The following is a 24693-nucleotide window of genomic DNA, read 5'->3' on the forward strand; positions in this document are numbered from 1 at the left end:
TCAAGTGATGCTTGTATCTGAGAAATATGGCCTGTCAACAGAGTACAACTTTAGTGCTACTGCCACTTAAGACATGGCAAGTATAGATACAGGATACACCTGCAGCTGATACAATTTATGTGCAGAAAATGCATTTCATAGAATAATTTAGGCTGGAAAGGATCTAACACAACCCCCACTCAAAGCAGAGCCAACTAGATCAGGTTGCTCAGAGTTTTGTGCATTTGATTACAATGATTGCAAAGGATTCAGATGTCATGACCTCTTTGGGCATAGTGTTTGACTAGCCTCATAGTGAATTTTTTTTCTTAATATCTAATTGGAATTCTCTTGTGACAGCTTGTGTCCATTGCCTCTCACTGTGTGCCCCTGAAGAGAGCATGGCTCTGTCTTCTCCATATCCTTCCATTTAGTAGTTGAAGCCTTCTCTTCCTAAGGCTGAGCAAACCCAGTTTCCTCAGCCTCTCCTCACATGTCATGTGCTCCAGCCTCCTAATCATCTTGGTAGCCCTCTGTTTGAATTGCTCACATATCCCAAAGGTCTTCTACTGGTGAGCCTTAAACTGTACTCCAGGAAAGGTCTCAAAAGAGCCAGAGGGAAGAATCACTTCCCTGGACCTGCTGATCCCACTTTTCCTCCCATTCTGCCATTCTCAGCCCAGGATGCTGCTGGCTCATGCTCAACCTGTTGTTCCACAGGTTCCCAGGTTCTTTTCTGCAAAGTTGCTCTCTATCCAGTCAGCCCCCAACCTGTACAGTAGCAGGGGGTTATTCCATCCAAAATACAGGACTCTATTTCCTTTTGTCAAAGGTTCCTGTCAGCCCATTTCTCCAACCTAGTAAGATCTGTTTGAATAGAAGTGCCACCTTCCAGAGTATTGACTGCTCCCCACAGTTGGCCAAGATTGCCAGCTTGCCGAGAGCACCAACTTGCCGAGAGCGTGCCCCATTCCATCATGCAGGTCATCAATAAAGAGAGTATTGGCAACATTACTAATCCTATTAATTACTTACTGGCTGCCAGTCTCAGCCCAGCAATCAAGCCAATTTTCCATCCACCAGATTGTCCATCTACCCAGTCCATATCTCACCAAATTTCATTCTCAAGATACCCTGGGAGAAAGTGTCAAAGGCCTTTCTGAAGTCAGGGTATTCAATATCCACTGCTCCCCCATTGTCTGCACAGCCTTTCATCTTCTCATAGACAGCAACAAACTGGTCAGGCATGATTTCACCTCGGTAAATCCATGGAGGCTGTTTCCAAACAACTCCTTGTTCTTTGTTTTGGAAATAGTTTCCAGGAGGATTCACTCCATTCCAGGGACTGAAGTTAAGCTGACCAGCCTAACCAGATTCATATGACATTTATCTTTTCCAGTCACCAGGAAGCTTGCCTGACTGCCATGACCTTTCAAAGATGATAAGACAGCAACTTTGCAGTAACATTAACCTGCTACCTCAACACTCTTGCGTGCATCCCATCTGTTCCAATAGAGTTATATATGGCGAGTTGGCTTAAGTGCTTCCTAAATCTTAAATTCCTCCACTGTGGATAATGCTGCACTCCCACAGACTTTGCTAGCAGGCTCAGGGAGGCCTGGGGGCAAAGCTTGCCAGTAAAAAACAAGGCAAAGGTACCACGGCCTTTTCCATCTCCTTTGTCACTTGGTCCCCTGCCCACTGAGCAATGGACCACAATTTTCTTTAGCCTTTTTAGGCTTCCAGTGAACTTCAAGGCTGCTCTTGACCTTCATAGCACTGACATAATTGTTCTCTGTGAGTAACAAGTCCAGCAGAATGTTTCCTCCAGTCAGTTAGGGATTACCTACATCAAGAATTTGTCATGAACACACTCTGGAGATCTCCTGGACTGCTTGTGCCTAGCCATATTACCCTTGCAACACATAAGTGCCAGGGCCTGTGATCGTAAGGCTTCTACCATCTATATAAAGAAGGCTGGTTCATAAAACATTCTATTAAGAGTTTTCTCTTCATTAATGTAATAATTATTTTTGACCAAATTAAATGCATGATGGTTTTCTACTTCAGATGTCATGCTTACATCATTTTAATACAGTTTGTGATCCATTGATATGTTAGTAATATGTTAGAATAATATAGATAGTAACAGAGTAACACAGGTGAAAATATTTCCTTTCTTTTTAAATACATTAGTTGTCATATTACTGTCCTGCAAACTTTTGTTTTAGGTTTCAAACATTCATTCCTTGCTGTTTGAGTTTTTGCTTTGGATTCTGAGATATTTACTAAGTGAACTATCTCAGAACCTTAAATATCTAAGCAACAGATTGAAAATAAGTATGCAGGAAACTAACGATAATATAAATGATTGTTCTGAAACTTCACAACTCATCTTTTGTCCATTAATAATAATTATATCACTTTCAAATTTTAAGCTGCTCTTATGATACCCATAAAATAAGTTTTATATATACACGTGTGTGTGTGTGTGTGTGTGTGATTCTGATACAGGTCCAAAGTTAACAGTCCTTGAATTTTTTTGGTGGGAATTAAAATACCTCCTTTTTTTTATGCCCTTTTTTTTTAAATTTAGATGTTGAAATGCATACTCCAGATATTCTGAGAAGAGCAGGAAATATAACCATATTAGGTGAGCAGGGAAAATAAGAATTAGGTTGAATCCTTTCTCAAACCTTCCCTCATCTCCTTACATACATGTATGCATACACAAGCACACACATGCACAGAGTCTAATGCCTACATCCTCCTATTACTTAGATTTGCAGTCACTGTAAAGTTATGGGGAAATCTCCTTGAGAGGATGACTCCTGGAAGCAGAGAAAGAAATAAGTGATCATAGTGACACACACAGGCTAACAGTAAAGTTGAAAATTGAATTTTGTCTTGAATCGAAAGCACAGTAATTAGCTCACTGCCTTATTTAAACCTAGACCAAGAATGAGAAGAAACTGTGCCCCTAATGAGTGTCTTTCACACTTAGATTGGTGGATCAGAGAAACTGCTTAATTCCATAAGACAAGACTGCATTCAACAGCACAGAACAGGATTGTTCCCTTTGCAAAATTAATGCAGTTTCTTGTTCTTTGAAAGCTCTGCATCCCTTTACTGCTTTGTATAGCACTCCCATCTGCACTTATCATTCTTCAATTTAATCGAGAAGGAAGAAGAAATATTTTAAGTGATGTGGAAAAGTGCATACAGCTGGATTTACCATTAACATGTTTCAGAGCTACTTTCAACTTCTTAGGACTAAATTATACTGTGAAGCTAACTTTCTTTACATTTGTGGAACCCACTGGCTTTAGGAAAATAAAAGGAGCCTCTGTGGGTTTGCATCTCAGGTTTAAGGTTCTGAGATTTGCAAATGCATCACACTTTCTTTGGTATACTTCTGCGTTTATCAGCTGCTATCAGAATAAATGGAGAAGAGAATCTGTCCAAAGAGGTTAGGATGTATTGCCTTTATTCCAGCAACATTCACCTTTTCCCACGGGCTGTCTTTACAGATTACTGGATACGTTCATATTCCTTTTATATTGGATACTTCCATTTCTTGTGCTACATAGAAACAGTTTTGAAAGCTCCTACTGATCATGATTTTTACAAGCATTCATTTTCTTGCTTACACTGTTATGGCCTCATGTAGACAGATGTACTATGGCCTACCATACAAAGGTCTAGCCCAAGACTTTTTCATTTTGAATCACTGGTCTTCTAGCATCTGGAACATCTTTTCACCTTACAGGAATCTGAGATGCAAATATGCCAAAATGCCTTACTACATAGAGGAAAAATAAAAATAAATTATACACTGGGGGAAGAAACATATTTATGCTGTCAAGTTGTGTCAATGAATCATTACTTTTGAAACATATAAACTGATGTCTTCAATTTTTTTGCTTTTGAACTGTGAATTTAACATTATCACGTGTCAGCTAAATGAAATCATATAGCAGATGCTCTATCTTAAATTAGTATTTTTATAATGCTCTACTTTATATGAACAGATAACACACACATTATAGGCAAAACCAAAGCATTACCAGACAGACAGCTATGAGTAATTAAAATGAACTAAGGTTTACCCTCATGCATTAAACTTATTTAATAGAAGAGAAAAATTATTTCCTTTACCTTTGTACTCCAGGTGGAAACCAGTGAAACTAACAGATCCGTCACTCCGAAAAGCCAGATGCATGGTGTTTGAGCTGCTTTCTATCCTCTCAGGCAGCTTGCTATCTTGAAAGCTCCCAATCAGTGGGCTATTACTGTCTGGCCCATCATAGATATAAAGAAAATCATAATTTGGTTCTATACTGAAACTGTAGAACAAAAAAGAGAAATGGTAGCTAGAATACACTTTGCATAACATTTTCACTCTAATCAGATTAAATAAAATCTTAACATCAGTGTTTTCATAAAAGGAAAAAGATAGCCTCAGAATAATGATTTGTATAAGTGTTTTATTAAAAAACAATGAAAATACTATATTTATTGAATCTTTGCTTAGAAAAAAAAATCATTATTTTGCTGCTAGTCAGCAAACTATGTGAACTTTTAACATAGAGAATAATGATTAAAGAAAATATTTCTAAAGCTTTAGGGCAATAAACAGCTTAGATCTACCAGAACTCCTGGCAGAAATGCTTTACAATACAATGCAGTCAGCTTCAGAATAATAGAGTGTACACACCCAGGCAGCCTTAACATTTTCACACTGCAAAGGGATGACCCACCAGTAACCCCAAGGTAGCATTTTGACCATCATCAGTATAGCTCAAAAGGTCTAGTATTTAAATCTTCCCTCTTCCTTCTGTCAGGATGCTCAGATGGATTTTGAACTTAATTTTAGCTAAGGGCAGAGAATTAAGTAAACTTCCTTATAAGATTGTCCTTGTACAAAAAAGGTAGTAAAAAATAGAGATATAACTGCTAGAAGTATTTTATCTCTAGTTGCCATTAGCTCCTGATTTAAACAAATGTAGGCACTAAAGATCTGATCCAACATCTTCAATGAAAACGTTTTTTAACTTTTGGATTATTTCCAAAATATTTCCTTCTAGAAGAAATGCAAAGGTCAACAGCTTTGATTTTTGAAATGGAATATTTTGTGTCTTTGAGTTTAAGGGTTACCTGGAATGAGTCCCACTCAAAAGCACTATTTCACAGTATTTAGTGGATTTTAAAATTTTTATCCAGAGTTTGGTTTATATAGGAATGTTTTTTTCTCACTCTGGAACAGTCTGTGCGTCATAAGTGAGGCAAGTCTCAGTACGGATGTGTCCCACTTTGTTCAAGACTAAGCTTGCTTCTGACAGGAATCATTTTAAGACTGACCTGGCTATATCTGGGATCTGTAATGACCATTCACATATTACACTGGGTCTCACTGCAGAGTATTGTTGCTATTCTAAAGCAGAGTAAATAGTTCTCATATCTAAATACATAACAGAGCAGAACATGCTTACATATTTTGAGTTTGTGATATTTCATAATTCTAAAAAAGAAGTGCTAATGTGCTATATAAAGTTATTTAACAATTTAAAGGATTCTAAATAAACAACATAGCCAAAAAATAGCAAACAGCAACAAAATAGCTAACTTGTTAATTATATAATTGAGTGATTAACTTTCTAAGAGGTATTCTTTATGTTATATTTTTTCAATGCATCACCAATGGAATAACGGAATAAAATTCTTCAATTTATTGTACTGCATTATGTCAGAAATTACTTTCTTTGTAGCAAAGAACTGAGTTTGCATTCTGATGTCAGAATCATTTATCTGAACTCAGTACGACATGAAGCAGCTCACTGAATCCCTTCCGAAATGAAGTGACTCCTTCTGGGCTAGCCAAATACATGGCACAATATAGGTAACATTTAATACTGTAAAGGTAAATATCAAATGTATTTTAACAGCAAAACACATACTATACCACTAAACAACTGAGAACAAACAAATATACAGACAATATCACTAAACAGGTTATCACATTATCAATGACCAGACCAGTAAAGCCAGTACTGTATAACACCTGCCATAAGAAGGATTTAAATTTAATGGCACATTATAACCAGTGTTTTTATCTTTTATGTGGTATTACATATGTTGCAATTTGGATGCATACTTTTCACACATAGTAAATATGCATATTAATTTACTTTATGGGTTACATACAGTGCAGAGAGCAGAAGTTCCTCTGTGAATTGTATTCAACTCAATCAAACACTGCACAGTGCCAAGCGGAAATGCTGAAACTATTCCGTTTAACAACCACGGCGGCAGCACCTCCTGTTGGTTGCAAAGTGATGGGGGCTAAGAGAACTACATTTAAACGCTGCTTTTGATTTTTTATTTCAATATCAGGAGAGCGTGGCACGTGAAACACGATCAGTCGACAGGCGTCCTCCTCAAAGGCCTTCCTCCGGGGTTAGGGAGGACACCGGGGGTCAGCCCACACCACCCGCTCAGGAGCAGGGTCTCCGCTTCCGCCCGGGTCCGTGCAAGCTGGGCGCGCTTTACCTGCGCAGGCGTGAGGAGCTCACGCGCGCAAGCCCCGTGTCTGCWGAGTGCTCGGACGCCGCGGCTGCGACTGCCGGCAGACAGTAATTATGCATCACCTTGACAGCTAGCGCGGGTATACCAGATGTTGTCCTACAGACCTCTGAACTACCGCCAAGAGTTAAGTTACAAACATGATTTTAGAAATTATGAGCGAGTAGCAGTTTACCTGATAAATGCCAGTGATATAACGTAGTCATTATTAACAGTGATAGTCCAGTCACAATCTCTGCTATGGGGATAAGGATGAGGAAAGTTTGGTGAAAGTATAAAACCCGATGAGCCGGTCAAGTTTCCTCCACAGGGAGCTATAAATAAAAACAAACTGGAATTGAGGAGAGATAGGAGAAAAAGAAACAAGTACCCGCAGTCTGTTCACTGACATTTAATGTCCTCCAAAAGTTAAACAAGAAACAACTAAAGTATTTACAAAGCTTTAATAGAAACAAAAACTGAATTCACATTTYTCCTTAGCCAAATATTAATTACTACCAAGTGAAGCACTGGTTTCTGAACTTTATATCCTTTTATTTTTCTCCATGGCACTATCTGCAGGCTCTTCTGAAAACACTGTGAACTTGAGAAACATTCCAGCTGACATAAAATGACATTAGCATTTCCCTTTCTACTTCTTGTTAGAGGCTTTCTAAAAGAAGCTTTTTAGAATATGAAATACAATTTACTGACACTAATGCAACTACATGCATTTTCACAAGACAGAACTGATTATTAATTCAGATCAAGACTGATATAATACAAACAAAACCCAGCAAAAGCATTCTAGTAATTGCAGCTTGCATGCTCAAACATAAAGAAAATGTCTGTCAAGCACACTCAGAATAGGAAAAAACTATTTTTTCTGTATGATTTTGAGGTTCCTCAGTTTTGTGCATTTTGTGATCCAGAACTGTAAATACTTGATAAAAATAATGAAGGTGTCACTACCTGAATTAAGTTTTGTACTTCAACATTCTTTAACTGAGCTTTCATATAGAAACAAGAAAATAGACATGGTTTCTAGGGATCTTTTTTGAAAGAATTTCTTAAATTGTGTTCGAATGACTCTAGCTATGCATTAACACAGACATTTATTGTTTTGTGAAACAGAAGTCTACAATGTGATCATCCGCAGTAACAGGGAAAGGAGTCAATCACTCACTTTTCTGATTCTCCTTTCTTCCAAACTTGGATTTATAGTAAAGATTCCACGAACTCAAAGATTGTATAAAATCCATTATATTCAGTAAATCAACTGAGAAATATACACAATAGTTTTTAATGTCATGAGAAATAAATCACAAATCATTTAAGAATTCAAGTAATGCAATTAGAAACCTTAAGTAGATTAATATATCTGGAGTTACATTACATATCAGAAAGAGCATGTTATTTGTCCATTTTATATATTTTTCTTATATTAAAAAGGAGTAATAAATAGCTAAATTACCATTAGAAGAAAAAATATAATTAGAATCTTCAATTATATTTTGGTACAATAGCAGTAATGAATTCCAAAATCGCTATTTTGTCTAAAAGCAGTTAGGAGTTGAACAACACCTACCTAGCTCTAGGAACATATAATTATTATAAACCGATAGAACTAACAACTGCACAGAATAATCTTCCCAGACTGTTAGCACAGATGATTTTCTTTTCTTTACAATTGCCAAACACAAATTTTATAATGAGAGCAGTTTTTTAGAAATTTTTAAAAGCTCCACAAAGTTTAATTTGGCTACAAGTTTGGAGAAGTTTTATATATTGTAAAACAAAACTTACATGATTAACAAAACTTACTTGATTTTACAATAAGGATCATAACAGTGATTATACAATCTTCACAAGATTAAGGTAGATACTGTTCCTAATCAGAAGCATATTTTATTTAATGTTCTATTGTTACAATTCAGATTAAAAAAACAGGATAAAAATATTATAGAACAGCAGTTTTGTTCCTTTAACTGTAAAAGGGGTCGCAGTAACCCTTTATCCTGCTGAACAAAAAGAGTTTGTGCAAAATAGCCTTGAACTGCAAGGATGCATGGAATATAAAGGTTGCTCATCACCTGAAACTAGTGTTCTTCAGTATGACCCTGCACGTGCATGCTCTTCAAGTACCTTAAATGTTTAGGCTGCACCATCTGTATATCTCAAGAACGAAAATGTAAAGAGGATCAGACATTAAGGTTATTTACTATAACCAAGCTTCACTGACACGACCCCTAAATTCCAGCACGCTGAAGATCCTCTCTGAGGCACCCTGAATGGCTTTTGCCTATCGAGAGTGAGAATACAAAGATGTTAACTCAAACCGTATGTGCTCCTTCCAGACTATCTTCTTCTACTGTCTGGATTCGTGATACTTTCCTGACATGATCTTGATTTAGTTTAGTTCTCTGTTGAGTTCAATGTTAGAATATTTGCATATTAGCATTTTCTTACTCATCTACCTACACATTAGCAGTTACTACTTCTGTTAAAGTGAGGAGACAGTTCCTTTGGTTTAATCTTTGTCAAGGTCTAGTTGATAATCTGAAAGAAAGCCCACAGAATAAGTGGAAAGCACAGGAATTTGGGCAGTGAAAATTTATTTTATTTCAAACTTTACCATAAATAGTGGAAATGAACATTAATCTTCAACTATATAAAATATCTCCCAGGTAGAATTTTCTGCAGGTTCACAAATTTCAGAACTTTTTTTTCTTTCAAGTTTGATTAGATAAAAGTTTTGTTAGACAGTAAGCTGAGAAAGGCAACATCATTAATGATTTTTTTCATGGAAAATATCATTAGATGATGTTGCCTTTCTCAGCTTCCTATTTGCTCTAAAGTTGTTGCAAGACTATCTTTCTCCTTGTGACTGAATTAAAATCGTGTGTGTTTCAGAATATACCATTTTCTGAATTTAATGTATAGAAGAATATTATTAATAGTGTTGTAACTTTGTTTTTAAGTCATAACTGAGGGAAGACCAGCACTGAAAACAGAGCATAACATTCCCAGGAAGGACACCTATCATTATTTATAATATCAGACACAATACTGAATAAATGTAACAGCCCATCTAGAAAGAAAGGCAGATGTCACTACACTACAAATATTGTGTTTCTCAGTGTATGTATTATACAGTGAAAACTAGATGTAGGCTATGTTAATTCATCTGCAAACATCTCTGTAAACATAGTGGTGAGCTACCATTGTGCCAGATACCACTGTCTGTTTATGATGATTTTAATATTCATTATTTATAGGGGAGGAAGTACAAATTTTTATCTAAAACCTATTTAATCTGTGTGGAAGGCAGCAAAAGACAATTCTAGAACTTTCCAGCTTTTTTTATTATTATTATTTCAGTGAATTACAATTAACAAAAGAGAATGCATAGTTTCATTAGTTATTTTGCTTTAAGAAGAGATATTAAAGATAATACTGAAATTATCTCTATTAAATACAAGGTAATGACTGATGCCTGATCTTCAGAAAAAAAATACCTGTTTAAATTTACTTATCCCAAAAGAGTTTGAAATCGACATCATATTAATTATTAAGTTTTCACTGCATTTTTTTTTCTTTTTATGGAAATTTTGCTTTATGAAACAAGACTTGATTGTAATTTCATCCATTTAAAATATGCCATCAGAAGAAAAAAGAAAGAAAAGACAAAAAATACTGAAAATATAATTTGTTCTAAAACACAAGTAAAACTAGCTAAAAAATCTCACTATTACTTGATAATTCTTACATCACTGATATAGATAAAGACAGAAAACTGCAAAAGATCTGCTACAGGGAAATTTTCATTGGTATTAGTGCCATATTGATCCCATTTTTTGAGGAAATCACTGTTGGAATTCACTCTTTACAAAGGCTTTTCTATATATCTATGAATGAAAATCAAGACCTTGTTTAAAACAAAACAACAGAAACAAAAAATCTATCCATATCCTTAAAAATATTCCATTTTATAGAACAGTAACTATCAAGCTATCTACTTTTGTTGATTTTTTGGGTAAGTAAAAGAACTAGACAAGATAAAAGCAGTAATGTTCTTTTACACTAATATTTTCAGTACTTTTCAGTTCTGAAACATGGAGTCTCCAAGTTACAGCTTCTCAGAAAATATTCAGTATAGAGGAATCTCTAATTTTCATCGCTTTAAAGAATTAAAATAGTAGAACCAATATTTAGCTCTTTGTAACTTCCCCATCGCTATTTCCGTTTAAATGAAGGCCTTCTGAAAATTTTATTATAGACAAGACTATAGAAAGTTAAACAACCAAGGCAGCCCCAGCTGGAAGAAACATTTGCAAGTACACTCACTGAGCTTTCAGCATTAATAATGAGGAGGTTTGAGAAGATATTTTGTAGTGAACAGAACTGATAAAACAAATCTAGAGCATGCTATACCTATGCACCTCAAGAATTACCCCTGCCTTTCATTCCTCCAACAAAATGATGTTTATTTTTTGTAAGACTTTACCAAAATATAAATCATGATGAAGCTGAAGACTAAACTTTGCACAGTTTTGATATACAGGCATGTAAACAACAAAGCTCAAGTGAATATATTTCATGTTTGGAAAAAAAATATGAACTTGAGAGTGTACGCAACTACAACAGACAATTCTGAAAATTTTGGGCTCCAAGACAAGTTTGCACACCAGAGCAGCTCATAATCCCAAATAACATATAATCATAGGAAATCATCACAAAATATCTTCAAGCTTGATTTTCAGCCAGTTCATCATCATAATACACATTCTTGCTACTATAGGTGTTTCTGCATAGTGTGTGGATATTACAAGTATTAGACAAACAAATGGATGTACGCAGCTAAGAAAACAAGTGCATGCATCTGTGAGTACTTGTATTTAATCTATTTAATACTATCATCAGCTCAGTACCAATAATCACTAAAATTACTATCTCTGATTTATCATAGAATAGTTATTTTCAGCTGAAAAAATATTTTTAAAACAGTAATATTATGAGGCCAATAAATATAAGGACTATGGTCTAATATATTCATTATGAGGCATGCTCCTAGACTCCAGCACTCCTTTTATTTTTTTCTTTAAACACCTACATATGTTCAATTATAATTATTGTTACAATATAGATGCATAGGGATATAAGAATAATAATAACTGAGCAATAAAATGTTTCTTTCTGCACTCTTCCAACAAAGAGCGTAGACAGTCCACATCCCGAGGATCGCCCAGTCAAACTACACAAGAAGGCATAGTACGGAGAATAAGAACAGAGAAAACAACACTGTGATGTGGCAGGTAGAACAGCCACAGACACCACGTCAGTACCACGATACGTGTGCAAATATCTGGGTGCAGACACGCACGTGCGCGTGCACACAGAGGATGCAGATTTTATTTTGTGACAGCTAAGGTCAAGTTAAGCTTATTAAAGGCAAGAAAGTGTGCAAATTTTGGCAAGCTACCCAAGTGCTCCTCTGAGGCACAGTCTCAGGCTAGGTCCCCAGCCGTGTCCCCTGTGACCACCCAGAGGAGGGATGAGGGCAGGGGGATGMCCTGCAGAGCCCCTGTTCTCCCCGCCGAGTGGCCCCTCCACATTCTCCAGGCTGAGGGCTGCTGTCTCATTAGCAGTCACTAATGAGCACTAACTAATAATTAACACTGCTGAGTTGCCCTTGTTTTCCCCCTTCTTCCAGCCCATCCTGCTCTGGGCACCAAGAGCAAGGACAGGACCTCACAGCGGTGTCACCCAGACCTGTGCGGAGGCCATACCACAGCACTTGGCCTACCCAGTGCTCTCCCACTTGTACTTCCCTGAAGAAAAATCCCCTTTTCCTTTTTCTCTATGCCATCACACCTGCAGGTCCGATTTAGATAGATTTAGATAGATAACCGGTTATCTATCACAACCCTGAGGGATCTTCAGGCTTGCAGCCACTGTCCTCTGAGACAAAGTCTTGCCATTCCACCCGCATGGCATCACATTTGATTGCACTAAAAACCATACTAGGCACATAAGCATCACCACAGGATTTAACAAACTACCCAGATGGGTTTTTGCAGCTGACTTTTCCCCATCATTATTTATCACTCTGCTTTAGAAGTGGTAGAGTTTTAGATAGTGTAGGTAGTGATTGTTTAGATTTTTCTAAATCAGTAATAAAAATTATTAGGATTTGGCCAAGAACAGATTATTGGAAGGCCATAATCTACCAGAGACTTTTGTAATTTCTTATTACATTTCATGATGATTCCGTTAACCAAATTAAATGCTTTTAAAATCCATTTAATATGGGCTGTGCTAATCAAAACAGCATTAAGGACTGAGACAATATTTCCAAAAGTAAATGGCATATCCTATTTTTTACTAATGATAATTTTGTTCTTTCTAAAACAATAACGAATTGTCAGAGCAATTAAGCTATCATCTTCTAATTATTTTCTGTTGCATCCTACATTAGTCCTTGCATAATTTTACCTGGTCTACAAATTTACTAGGTCGTCTGCCTGATGTTTTGCAAGTTTGGGCACATTAACTTTAACCAAATCCTCCACAATTATCATATTTTTTCAAGTTTTAAAACGAAGCTAACCATGTCATTGACACCGAGTTTCTTGCTTTCTCTGTCACAGGCCATCAAACTATAAATGGCACGGCCTTGATTAGGAAAGGACAAGAACTATTATACGGACATCTACAGAGAAAAGATCATGCTAACATCCATCGAAGCTTTATACAGAATAATTTATCAGGTGCACAATACTCTTATGCATTTGCTCCTCAAAGGCAATTTCTAAGGCAGTGTGATTAATTACACTAGGATTTCACAATTTAGGAAAGCATTCTCTGAGGTTTTCTGCATACCTATACAGACTGGTGGGTTGGGCTGCCAGAAGTACCGGTTTTCTACCTGAATGCAGGTTATTCTCTCATCTCCTTGCAGTTCATATCCAGGGTCACACTGGAAAAGAACAGTGTCTCCAGGTTCTCTTCCATCCCCGTTTCTAGTTCCATTCATGGGGACACCAGGATCACGGCAAGCGGTAGCTACAGAGCCTACCAAAGAGAAGGGGAAAATGAAATAAAGAAAAAAGTCAGGTTTTCAATCCAAATTTGTCACATTTGTTCAATTTGTCATTAGATTTTTCTAGTCAAGCAGCTCTGCAAGTCCAAAATTTTCCTATTCACTTCTACGCTTTTGAGAAATCATACTAAAATATATGAGCAATACTCTGCTTCTTCTATAGTATTAATTTTTGCCATCTATTTTAACTATTGAAGGTGCCTACTTTTTTCATTTATTATTTGTACAGATTCTGTGTAGCATTGCAATATGTAACAAAGAAAGTAGATTTCCTAGTACCCAGGACAATCTGCACTAATAACATAGAGGAATTTTTAATATGAATAATGGGAAAAACTGATAAAGAACCTCAGATTGTCCAAATAGCTATGCCTGCATACATTTCCAATTCTCCACAATGCTGGACTTCTTAAATGTATATACTGCATAAAATTTAGCAGCAGCTCTGGAAGCAAATTCCAATGGTGYGTGTGTGTGTATATATTTAAATATATGTATATACGTATGTATGTATGTATATATACCTACACACAGCACATTTACTGTGCTAGGCTTTTGTAGCAATATAAAAAAAAAAACCCAAAACTATATGAAGATACATATGGACTTTGTCTGAGAGAAAACAGTCACACATAATGCATAACTTCAGATGATGACTATATCTGCACTCACAATCACAATGACTACAAAAGCAGTGTCATGTACAGATTTACAAATATTTCTCCCTAGTTAACGTTTGATGATCAGTATATTATTTAATACTCTGCAAAAAAATGCAATCTTATATGAAAAGTAAGCACATGAAACTTTATTTAAGTAAATATCATTTCCTACTTATATTATAGAACTGCAGCTTATTGTGTGTTCTACAAACATATAACAAAAGTCAGGGTTGCCCGTGGAACTAGTCCCACTGAACTTGGCAATCTGCATACCATAAATGTAAAGTGGCAGGACTAGGGTTTAATTCAGATGCCCTTTTTCTGGGGAGCTAATACCAACAGAACTTGTCTGAAGTGTGGGTGCTTTTGTATATTTACTATATTTTTTTAAGAAGAAATAATGGTCTAAATAGGTTATTTCCCTAGAAATCAAGTATCTTGCTTTCCAAGACACAGTTAATCAAAAATAAAATAATTAGCTCTATAAATTTAAGGGGGTTCTTACTGTTTTTCCACATAAGAAGTGTTCTGAGTAAAGAAAAAAAAAAGATCCATTCTGACTGTAAGTTAGGGAAATTTCTCCTCCATGTCCCTCAGAAATGAAGAAGTACCTCTTTGAAACGTTAACAGAGAGAAGCAAGCTCTGTGGAGGGCAGCTGGCAGGTTTGCTTGGCCCGAGGAAGAGGAGGCTGCCTTCCTCCCCTCAGTGCCAGGGCACCGAGCCGGCAGAGGCAGCCTCCTCGCAGGGGCACGCAGCAGAAGGACCCAGGGAATGTGCAGGAGTTGCAACAAGGGAAATTGCAGCTACGCGGGAGGAAAAGCTGCTTCATCGCCAGGGTGGTCAAACCCCGGAGCGGTTCTCCCGCAGAGCTTGTGGTATCTCTAACCCCGGAGACACTCAAAGCTCGAGAGCACAAGGCCCCAAGCAGCCGGATCTGTCTGACTCTGCTCTGATCACCGAGTTGGACTAGAGGCCTCCAGAGGTCCTTTTCAAACTGAATTATTCTATGATTCTTCTTTTAAATTCGTGAATTTCTACTAAGAACACACAGACCTTTTTTTTTTTTTTTTTTAAAGACTTGGATTTAGAGCTCATTCCTGCATTACAGCACTAGAGTGCTAAAGATGGCAGGGTCTCTGCTCCCACAGCGGAAACAGATACACTGCTATGAAGTCCGGATTTGGGGTTTTTAAATACTCAGCCTGTAGAAGTCTGATTCTCATTTGCCAGTGTGCTGAGCCATCTGCAAGGCTCTGTAAGAGTATCAAACCTAATTGCAGGATTTATGAAACAATCTGACAGACAAGGTAAGCTGCTATTTCAGAGTCATCCATTAACGTCATACAGAAATTCTCAATAGTCTGATAAAGAATAAATGACTGCATTCTCAATGGATAAAAGGTAAGAGAACCGAACGTAGCATTAAAAAAAAACACTAGTAGCCATGAAAAGATGTATTTATTTTTTACTTTCTCATAAATCAATAGTCAATTTGTCTTAATTGGTCTAAAATCCATGGAACATTTTGCTCCTATGTTTTTTGTTAAAGTGCTGCTTTAAGGATGTACTTTAAGACAGAGAGAAATAAAACCTCTATAATATCTCTACTACCTGATCTGTGATTTCTTTATTCAGGTGGTTGTGCTGTGTAACATTATTTTCAATATGATCATCAGGATAACAATGGCAGTGATGATTTCTTACTGCAAGTATAACATAAAGCTATCAAGCTACTAACTTGGAAGGGTTAAGATAATTTGTCCCACAGTCTCCGGGAATGTGATCTCTAGCATGCTGATGATGGTAGCTTTCAGCAGTGTATCTATCTGCACAACTTTGGCTATTGGGTAAAATCCTGGGATAGGTATGCAGGGATACACTTATGAAAACTGGACAGGTCAAACACAGTTAAGTTTGCAATGCATCTATTGCTCTGAATATTTAATTTATATCTATAAAACTCTTCCCCCACCCCCTTTTTTATTTGAAAGCAAGCACTCCAATCGGTTTTGTATCTGTCACCTCCATTTCAAAAAATATATATACTTAGCTAAACATATACCCTATATATATACCTAGAAATAACTGATGATTATGCAGTTCCTAAAAAGACCATTTTCATCTTCAGTTTTTCCTTTCCCTTCATTTAAAAAAGGCTAAATAAGGAAACACTTTTCACCTTTCCAAACGCCTTTCCACACTTCTATGGTGAGCTTAAACTGTAAATAAATGACTCTCTTACAGTATTTCTGACAACCACAGATGTTTCTTTCTAATCATGTGTCTAAATGCATCTTACTTAATTAGGAGTGGGATTCATTTAACCTAATTTTCACCACGTGAAAACTAGGTGTCTTGTTAGTAGGCTCATTTTCTAGATTCTCTCTATGGTCAATAGAAAAAGGGAGAAGCACCTACTGTCTTAGATTTTTACCATTCTAATGTGAAAAAACAGCATAAAACATCCTCCCAATGTGTCAATCTTTTTTCCATTGAGAGAAGAATCCTATATGAATACCTTATGTTAGACATCTAACTTCTATCCTAAGAATAAATTTGTTATTCTGACTCACTTGGCAGCATATATTTGCCTTAAAAAGGAGAGGGAAATGACTTTTTTTTTTTTTTTTTGATAAATCAAATTGTCAGAATAAGAACTCTCAAATACAGAAATATCTTTTCCCTGGGGCAAGGTTAAAAAATAGCTCTATAGGAAGGAAACTGGCTAAGAAAAATCTCAGCACTGGATATAATTATAGAACCAGTGCACTTCTTGACAGTAAACATATATTAACCTTATATTCATATATGGATTTCTTAATCACAGCTTTCTGTAATTTCTGCTCTTCTCCTTAGGCTCTGCCTGACTCTAGCCCATCATTACTACTGTGTAAAACTGTGGTTTGTCTGTTTACTTGATTTGCGATGGGGGTCCCCATTGCCAGTGTTGTAGTGGGAGGCATTCTTTACTGCATTCTGTGCTCGCTATTTGCCTCTTTATTCTGCTTATTTTTGAATATTTATTTTCATGATATTTCTTCGGCCTATCTTTCTCTCCTTTTGAAGTGTCCTTAGTGCTTCATAGATGAAGTGTATATTCCAGCACAAGAACTTTGTTCTTTTTTTTTCTCCTATTAGATGTTCAGGGATCTCAATCACCGCTTTCGTCATTCCTCACGAAAATATGTGGAGTAAGCGAAAACTCTGGGAATGATAAAGTCCCTTATAACCTTGCTATCATACCTGCAATGCAGTCTTGAAAGCTTTCTGAAAAATCAATGGAGCTGGCTATCACAATCCCCCATAAATTCATGTATAGGCTTCAAAGCTCTTTACCATGATTAAATTAATAGCTAAATTAAGGGAAGGGTAGCTTGTTTTGTATTCTATTACAATCATTGTAAACTCACAGTTAAGAAGAGACTTCTGGTCATATTATCTTGTATAACTAGTGAAGTGTGATCAGTATATCTGATGTACTGAATTGCTATATTTCAGATGGGAAAAGACAAATTCTAACAAGTTTCTATTACCTAGCACATGCAGTATGATAGGAGCAAAACAATTATGTGTAGTATAAGCCTGTGTGTGTTCATCTGAGGGTTTTTTTCCTAATGAATATAGAGAAATACAAAAAAACTTTTATTCTTTCTCTAGACTGGAATAATTGCACTGCAAACAGTCAATAGCCTTCTACCACTCTAAAAGACAAAAAGACAGCTGTTGACCAAGAACTCCAGCTCCAGGATGGAGCTGAATGAGACTTGATGTTCAAACTATTCAGGAGATATATATTAAGGGACAGACTAGGCATATAGACCTTGCCTACATGCTCAGGGTAGGAAGACAGAGTATGTTTCTACATTAGCATTTCAGTTCAGATCGTTTTTTTTTAAATAAACTCCAGATTGTATGCATTTACTGTGCTTTGGTTTACACTGGGACATTGTTCTGGAGCACAGACTGTTTTTTTTTCAGATGAAATTAAACTGGAGGATAGTCTTCTGAACTTTAGTAGAACAACTCTGAAGTAACAATATATCTGGAATAAGTACAGTGTTGTCAGCAGGGTCCAGGACCAGCAGTTTCAAACTATAGATCAGGTCTTGTTGCCCTATGCTACTTGCTAATGCAGAAATAGCCAAAGGACCCACAAGGGAGTCTTAGTATCTCAGATATCCATACAACATATTTCCTCATACAGACTTTGAATAGGAGATCACCAGCTTTCCACAGAAGGTATGCCAATACACAGGCACAAGACACTTTCTCTGGAGAATTACTTATCTTACCCCATTTCTGCTATGCGATTTGAAGGACTTGGGGTAGAATCTTGTTCTGGAGATTCATAGGAGACAAGCCATGTAGGACACTTTCCCAGGAAACTTGTTTGAGTTTGTCCTAAGAGCATTCATATGAACAGCTACCAGATCTTAGCAGGTGGTCATTCAAGACTGAGAGGAGGGAATTTCTTTAACCATCACTCACTGTGCTGGATGTGACTGCACAAGTGCTCCTGTAGAGCTGCAGAACCCTTTAAAACATCACTCAGTCATATCTAGGAAGCATCTAAATACAGATGTGTCTAAAAATTTCCTTGATTTGAAGTACTGATACATTTTGATATATCCGTTTAATAATAAGGAACCAGCATACATTTTATGCAATAAATTAGATAATTAAACTATTGCAAATTGATCATTCCTGCCTCAGAAAAGAGCAAGATTCTGCCAGGGTCCAAAGGTTTCTGATAGTTCATGAGCCCAGGCAATTCAGTATGTGATTGCTATGTCCCAAGATGACAGCCCCATTTTCATGCAGGAAACGTACTCTGAAACATGGCATTAGAAGTGCGACAAAGCAGTAACAGACTCCACTAATGCTAGGATCAATATAATAAATGTCCCAGGATTTCTTGCTGCTAACAGTGATTTCTAAATTTAGTTTCTTAATGTATACTGAGTCTAGCATCAGTAAAGAGCCTGAACCCCAACCCTGAGATAAAATTGATTTTTTGTTTTGATTAATTTGTTCGTATCTTCTGGAGAGTGGAGAAAGGAGAATTTCACTTGTTTATTAGAGGATTAAAAAAACATAAAAGTTGTTTTAATTTTTCTTTTTCAGCACACAAGCTCAGGGTAGAAGTTCTAAGCCTGCCAAATTTCAAACCATTCAGAACTTGCAGCATGTCAAACAAATTTATTCCTAAACCAAAGATAGTCTTAATCTATTTAAACCAACATATTCTTCTAAACTCCTATCACTTCAGATCAAGACCTTTTATAATTGTTGGCCTTCCAAACTTTCATCAGCCTCAACCAATCCTGACAGACTGCAGCTTCAAAATACAAGCTGTCCCAAACTCCAGGTAATATCTTTACCCATATGGACACTGCAGTCTCCCTGCATCTTTAATACTGTCTGTTTGAGAATCAGGTCACCCTGATATTTGCTATCTCAAACCCAATCTTCCATACAACTTCTCCCTGAAAAAGGAAGCATAAAATGGCCACAGTGTTTTCACTCAGTCCTATATCAACTGAAATACTGTTGAGACAAATTCTTATCTATTTTTAACTTCTGCATTTGCTGTAGACCTAGCAGAGATTTAGAAACAAAGCCATTACAATTCTTAAGTAAATTCTAACCATAGACTCAGTTTGTTGATTTTGCATGACTTCACAGATTCTACCTAAGTTTGTGAAACTGTCAGTTATTGTTTGAAGATTAAAAGGGAAAATATTAAGAATAAAGCACTGAATCAAAATTATATTTGTGAAAAAAAAAACAACAAAATACAGTATAATATTTTGCACAATCAGGCTTCACAAGTTCTCTGATTGCCTAATTCTTAATTATATCATCTTAGGCACTTAAACCTGGGTTTTCCTCCTCTCAGGTTTGGTAATTGTAAAAAAAGTTAGATGGTATAAGATGAGGCACCTTTTTTTTTTTTTTTAACACAGGGAGTAGGCGAATATCACAGTAAATTGGGGCAACTTACTGTTCAATCTCCTCTTCTAATTTGAGGCAGAAAATAGAATGTATTTTGATGCAGCTTCTCATATAGAATTTACTGACTAGTTCAAGAGTCAATAACAAAGAAGTTAGGCCTGCCTTCAGTTTCTGTTTCAAACAGTACTCAAGTACTCAAAATAAAAGGACTTGGAAAGAAAATAGCTAATACATTTGTGTAAGTTCCTGTTGCAGATCAAGAAGACCAGACAACCAGTGCAATTCTTAAACCAGTTTCTGTAAGAAAAGAAGGTCTACGTGGAACATCTGGAGCTGGCACAAAGAGCTGGCTTGCTCTTCCTGCTGCTGGGTGGACTGGGAGAGATGGAGGAGCAACAGACGCTGTGGAGACAGCACTGGCTACTAGTAGCTTCCAGGTCGCACACTCCCAACCTTTTCTGAGCAGCAGCCACTGCCACATTGACTTCCCAAGGCTCTGGCATAGCCAGCAGGACATTCTCATCATGGCAACATTATCAAGTTAGAAACCACAGACTACTTGGTGAATCCTGAAATTAGGATATATGCATACTTCAATATTATTTCATTGCTATTGTTTCCACACCTATTATTTTATGCATTATATTGATTATTAATCAGAAGTATTTCATAGTAATTTTTAACTTTCGTAGTAATTTTTAACAGACTTGTGTTGAAAAGATTGTTTACATCGTAACTTGGTATATTCTCATGTCTTTTTTGTGGGGGGAAAGGTGGGGACAAGTTCTTTTCTGGAGGACTTTGTCTGAGGTTACTATGAGATACATTTTACTTCTTAGGTTAACAACAGGCGTGGGTTTAATGAGACACACTAATTTTTTTTTTGTTGTTGTTGTTGCCAGTCTACTTCAGATGGTTTTGAACAAAATGCATTTTAACAACTGAAGTACTACACAGCTCTTATCACATCTTCTTGGACAAACTTAAGAGCTATCTTTCCCAAATTCATAAGCAGATCTCTTTCTCTGTAAATATGAACTCTTCAGTTCTGAGTATCTATTATTACTCAAGTTTCCAGAGCTCATAGCTCTGGCACTGTGTATGAAACTCAGCCTCAGATAAATTAATTGACATATGGTTTCAGATAATTTGATGGGAATCAGCATAAAATGGATAGTGTGACAATATGTAATCAATATGTAAGCGTGACAATATGGCAATGCTCTCCAGCTGGGGAGAAGTATTCTGAAAATCTTCATTCCATTTAGATTACTTTTTTTTTTTCCCAGAATGATAAGGTTCTTTAATCTCTTTCTACCAGACCTATCCCTGTTTCAGATGACATATTTCTTTATGTATATTTATGAAAACAGGGAGATAGAAATAACTTCTCAGAAAGAAGCAATCATGAGGCTCTTGGACCACAMACAAGACTACTCACACATTGAAAATCCTATCAGTGATCACCCAGTTTTTAATACAATTTCTATTGAAAAGATCTTTAAGATTATCTGAATAAAAATATATCTTTTTTTTATTATTTGATTCTTTACAGAATACTGCACAACTTGTTCTGTTAAAGGACACAGATGTGTAAGAGGTACCAGCACTGCTGGTTTGCCTTGTCCTTGATTTTGCACTCTGGGTGAATTGGAATCCTCTGAAGAAAGGAGGATATTGCTCCTATCTTATAAGTTAAATTTTCTGTTTTGTGTTTTAGTATCACAAATTGTATATATGCATATAGCCTTAGAGATTCAAAATCCCTTTGGTAATTTGGGAGTTCTTAAAGGTATGGCCAAATGGGGATCTCATGACACCTGGTAAGGGTGAGGAGGTGTTTAATCTGTCTGATGCCTTCAGCTTTTGTTGATTTTTTGCTTCAGGTTTTTGTACTATAATTGAATAGTTTGACATTGATACAGAACCGGCCTCACTATTTGATAATATTCTGTCCATTTACTTGATTACTTGATTTACTCCTAATCTTTGTTAAGATATCTAAAATTTGTGACTTAGGAAAACATTATACTAATTTTCAGGAGGTATAAAGCACTGTGGTCGCTTGCAGAAAGTTACAGAATCTTTGTCAGAAAACGGCTTCTGTTCTCATTCGTTGCATGACACAGATTACACCTTCCCAAAACACAATTTTGTTAGCAACACATGCTGAGTTGTCTCAAGACAGGGACAGAAAGAAGACTGCAGCTCTGATTCTTAATTTCATTTTCTTTTTTGAGTTTTCAAAACTCCTCTATGAAAATGATTACATCTGAGACTGTGCATCTTAACATGTCCAGCTAGTAAGCTAAGAGTCCAGTCAATAAATAATTTTTTGACACTCATGTGTACGAGACCGAAAGATGGGCATTCCTTCTGTCGAGTGGTTTTGCCAGATCTGTCATTTATGAAATCAGGCAGCTTACTGGAATGCATTTTAAAAACAGATATTTCTATGGGCATAGAATAACAACAAATATCCTCCTTTAGTTGAACAAATTGACAAAATACCCAGCTTTAGTTAGGAATGGGGTAACTGGGAAAATAGGGGCAGACAATGAAGTGACAAACTTGAAGAAACCTCCATGTTAAGTAGCTCTTCCCATAACTGAAGTAAGAAGATGTATATGGAACTCCGAAGTCCACATAGACAGTTTGAAAGAATTACTGCTTGAGAAAGAGGATCTGGATTCCATTAGTGAAAGCTTTCTAAAAGGTAGTGAGGATCGTAACAGAACATGAAAAAATATCAAAGTGCAAATCTAGTTTCATATGCCTTCAAGGAATTTCACTTACGTAAGGCTATTTTGGCCATTCTCCCAAACTATTACTTCTCTCTAGCTACATTTCTGTGATATGTTTATTCCATTATAAGCTAGCAATAAAGATTCCAAACCACCTGTCTTTCCTATGATATGGATTGCATAACATAGAAAACCCACATCTGTCACACTCATTAACTAAAAATGTGAGATGTACAAGTGACAGGAAGACAAGACCTTGGAGGAACAGAAGATACTTCCCAAAATAGCTGTCCTTCTTGTAAATTTGTGCATTCTGCTGTAATCTGCACATGGAAAAAGGATAATAGTCCTTCTGTACCTCCAGGAAAGAGCCCATCATGTGTACATTCACCTGTGCATGCATATGTGTGTATACATATAAGGATGGTACATGAATCATATAAATAAGGGAAACTAGTTATACTGACAATGAGGAAGAACAGAAAATCCACTTCTAAGTATCATTAACACAATAMCAGAATTTGTCAGAGGAAAACAGAGAGCAGAATCACTACTGCAGCTAATGTATTCACCATTGGAGGATGGTTTCCATACCCACATTTCTGGATATCAATTGCATACTTGCATACACTTCTATGTCTTGTACCAAATACTTAACGAAGTACCTCATCAGGGAACACAAAATAAACAGCTTGATACTACTGTCCTACATGCAAAATTCACCGTAAGAAGATATTTCAGTGAGGCAGGATGAGTTTTATATGTATTTAAAGATACAAAATGTAACCTTTAAATAGCTCCACCAAAATAATTCCTGTAAACCTCAGCTGATGAATTTGCCATTCACACTGCAGTTTGCAGAACTTGTAGTTCTCTGTAGGAGCGCCAAAGAGCACTGCTGAATAACCAGCATAGCATACGAATGCAAAGATTAAACTTCAGGGTGAAATCTCCACATGACAGGTGGTTGGGGAGAAGTTTCTTTGCAAGTAAAAGATGAAAAGCAGCAAGTCATGATCTCATGCAGCTTTGCTCACTTACTGGCACTAAAGGTAATGCAGGGAAGTGAAAGCTTCAGCAAGAGAAGACAAACAAGACAATCTTTTGGTCCTGAAGGAACCTAAAGAGCCAATCTGTATTATTAAGCATAAATTACTATTTGATGAGCAGGCTTCCTCATCCCCTCATCCTGATTTTTTATTGTGACTAAGATCATATAATTGCATATGTAGATACAGACCAAATTGCAATGCCCTTCTACTGATGTCGCAGCCATCTGTTAGTAGACAACTGGTATCCAGAATAATTTAACCTAGAATAGCTTATACGCTTTTATTTTTACTATGTAAAATGGAAAATTGAAAATAAAAATATGCTATTACCTTTGCTATTACCTGCTAAGTCTTTGACAGCATTTTAAAGTCGTAGAATTTTACAAACTTACTATTATAGAAACATTTTGACTGTGTTGTGCACTATTTGGATCCAATGTCAACTTTAAAGAATTTAATGAAAGAGAATAGATCAACCAAAGAGAAAGGATTAAGGAGGAATTGATTTTTAAACACAAAATAAAGGTAGTTCTATTTGTAACACCATGATTCTGCATAAAGGTATTTTTGCACTTCCAATTTTATTTTGTTTTATAGACAATTATAAAGCACTGGAGAGGTTTTTATTTGCAAGTGC

General features: G+C 36.4%; 1 protein-coding gene across 1 annotated transcript in view; it reads right to left on the bottom strand.

Annotated features, from left to right (window-relative positions):
* LOC112974075 (CUB and sushi domain-containing protein 3) overlaps positions 1-24693 on the bottom strand; it is a gene marked incomplete at its 3' end in the record, with an annotated part of 516764 nt that overhangs the window by 166032 nt on the left and 326039 nt on the right. Inside the window, exons 26-28 of the mRNA XM_026082659.1 lie at positions 13423-13614; positions 6737-6875; positions 4138-4325 (exon numbers count right to left, since the gene is read on the bottom strand). Of these exons, the coding sequence (XP_025938444.1) occupies positions 4138-4325; positions 6737-6875; positions 13423-13614 (519 nt within the window). The remainder of the gene's footprint in view (positions 1-4137; positions 4326-6736; positions 6876-13422; positions 13615-24693) is intronic.

The sequence above is a fragment of the Apteryx rowi genome, unplaced genomic scaffold, assembly GCF_003343035.1.
Source record: "Apteryx rowi isolate R43461 unplaced genomic scaffold, aptRow1 scaffold_589, whole genome shotgun sequence".
Taxonomy (NCBI): domain Eukaryota; kingdom Metazoa; phylum Chordata; class Aves; order Apterygiformes; family Apterygidae; genus Apteryx; species Apteryx rowi.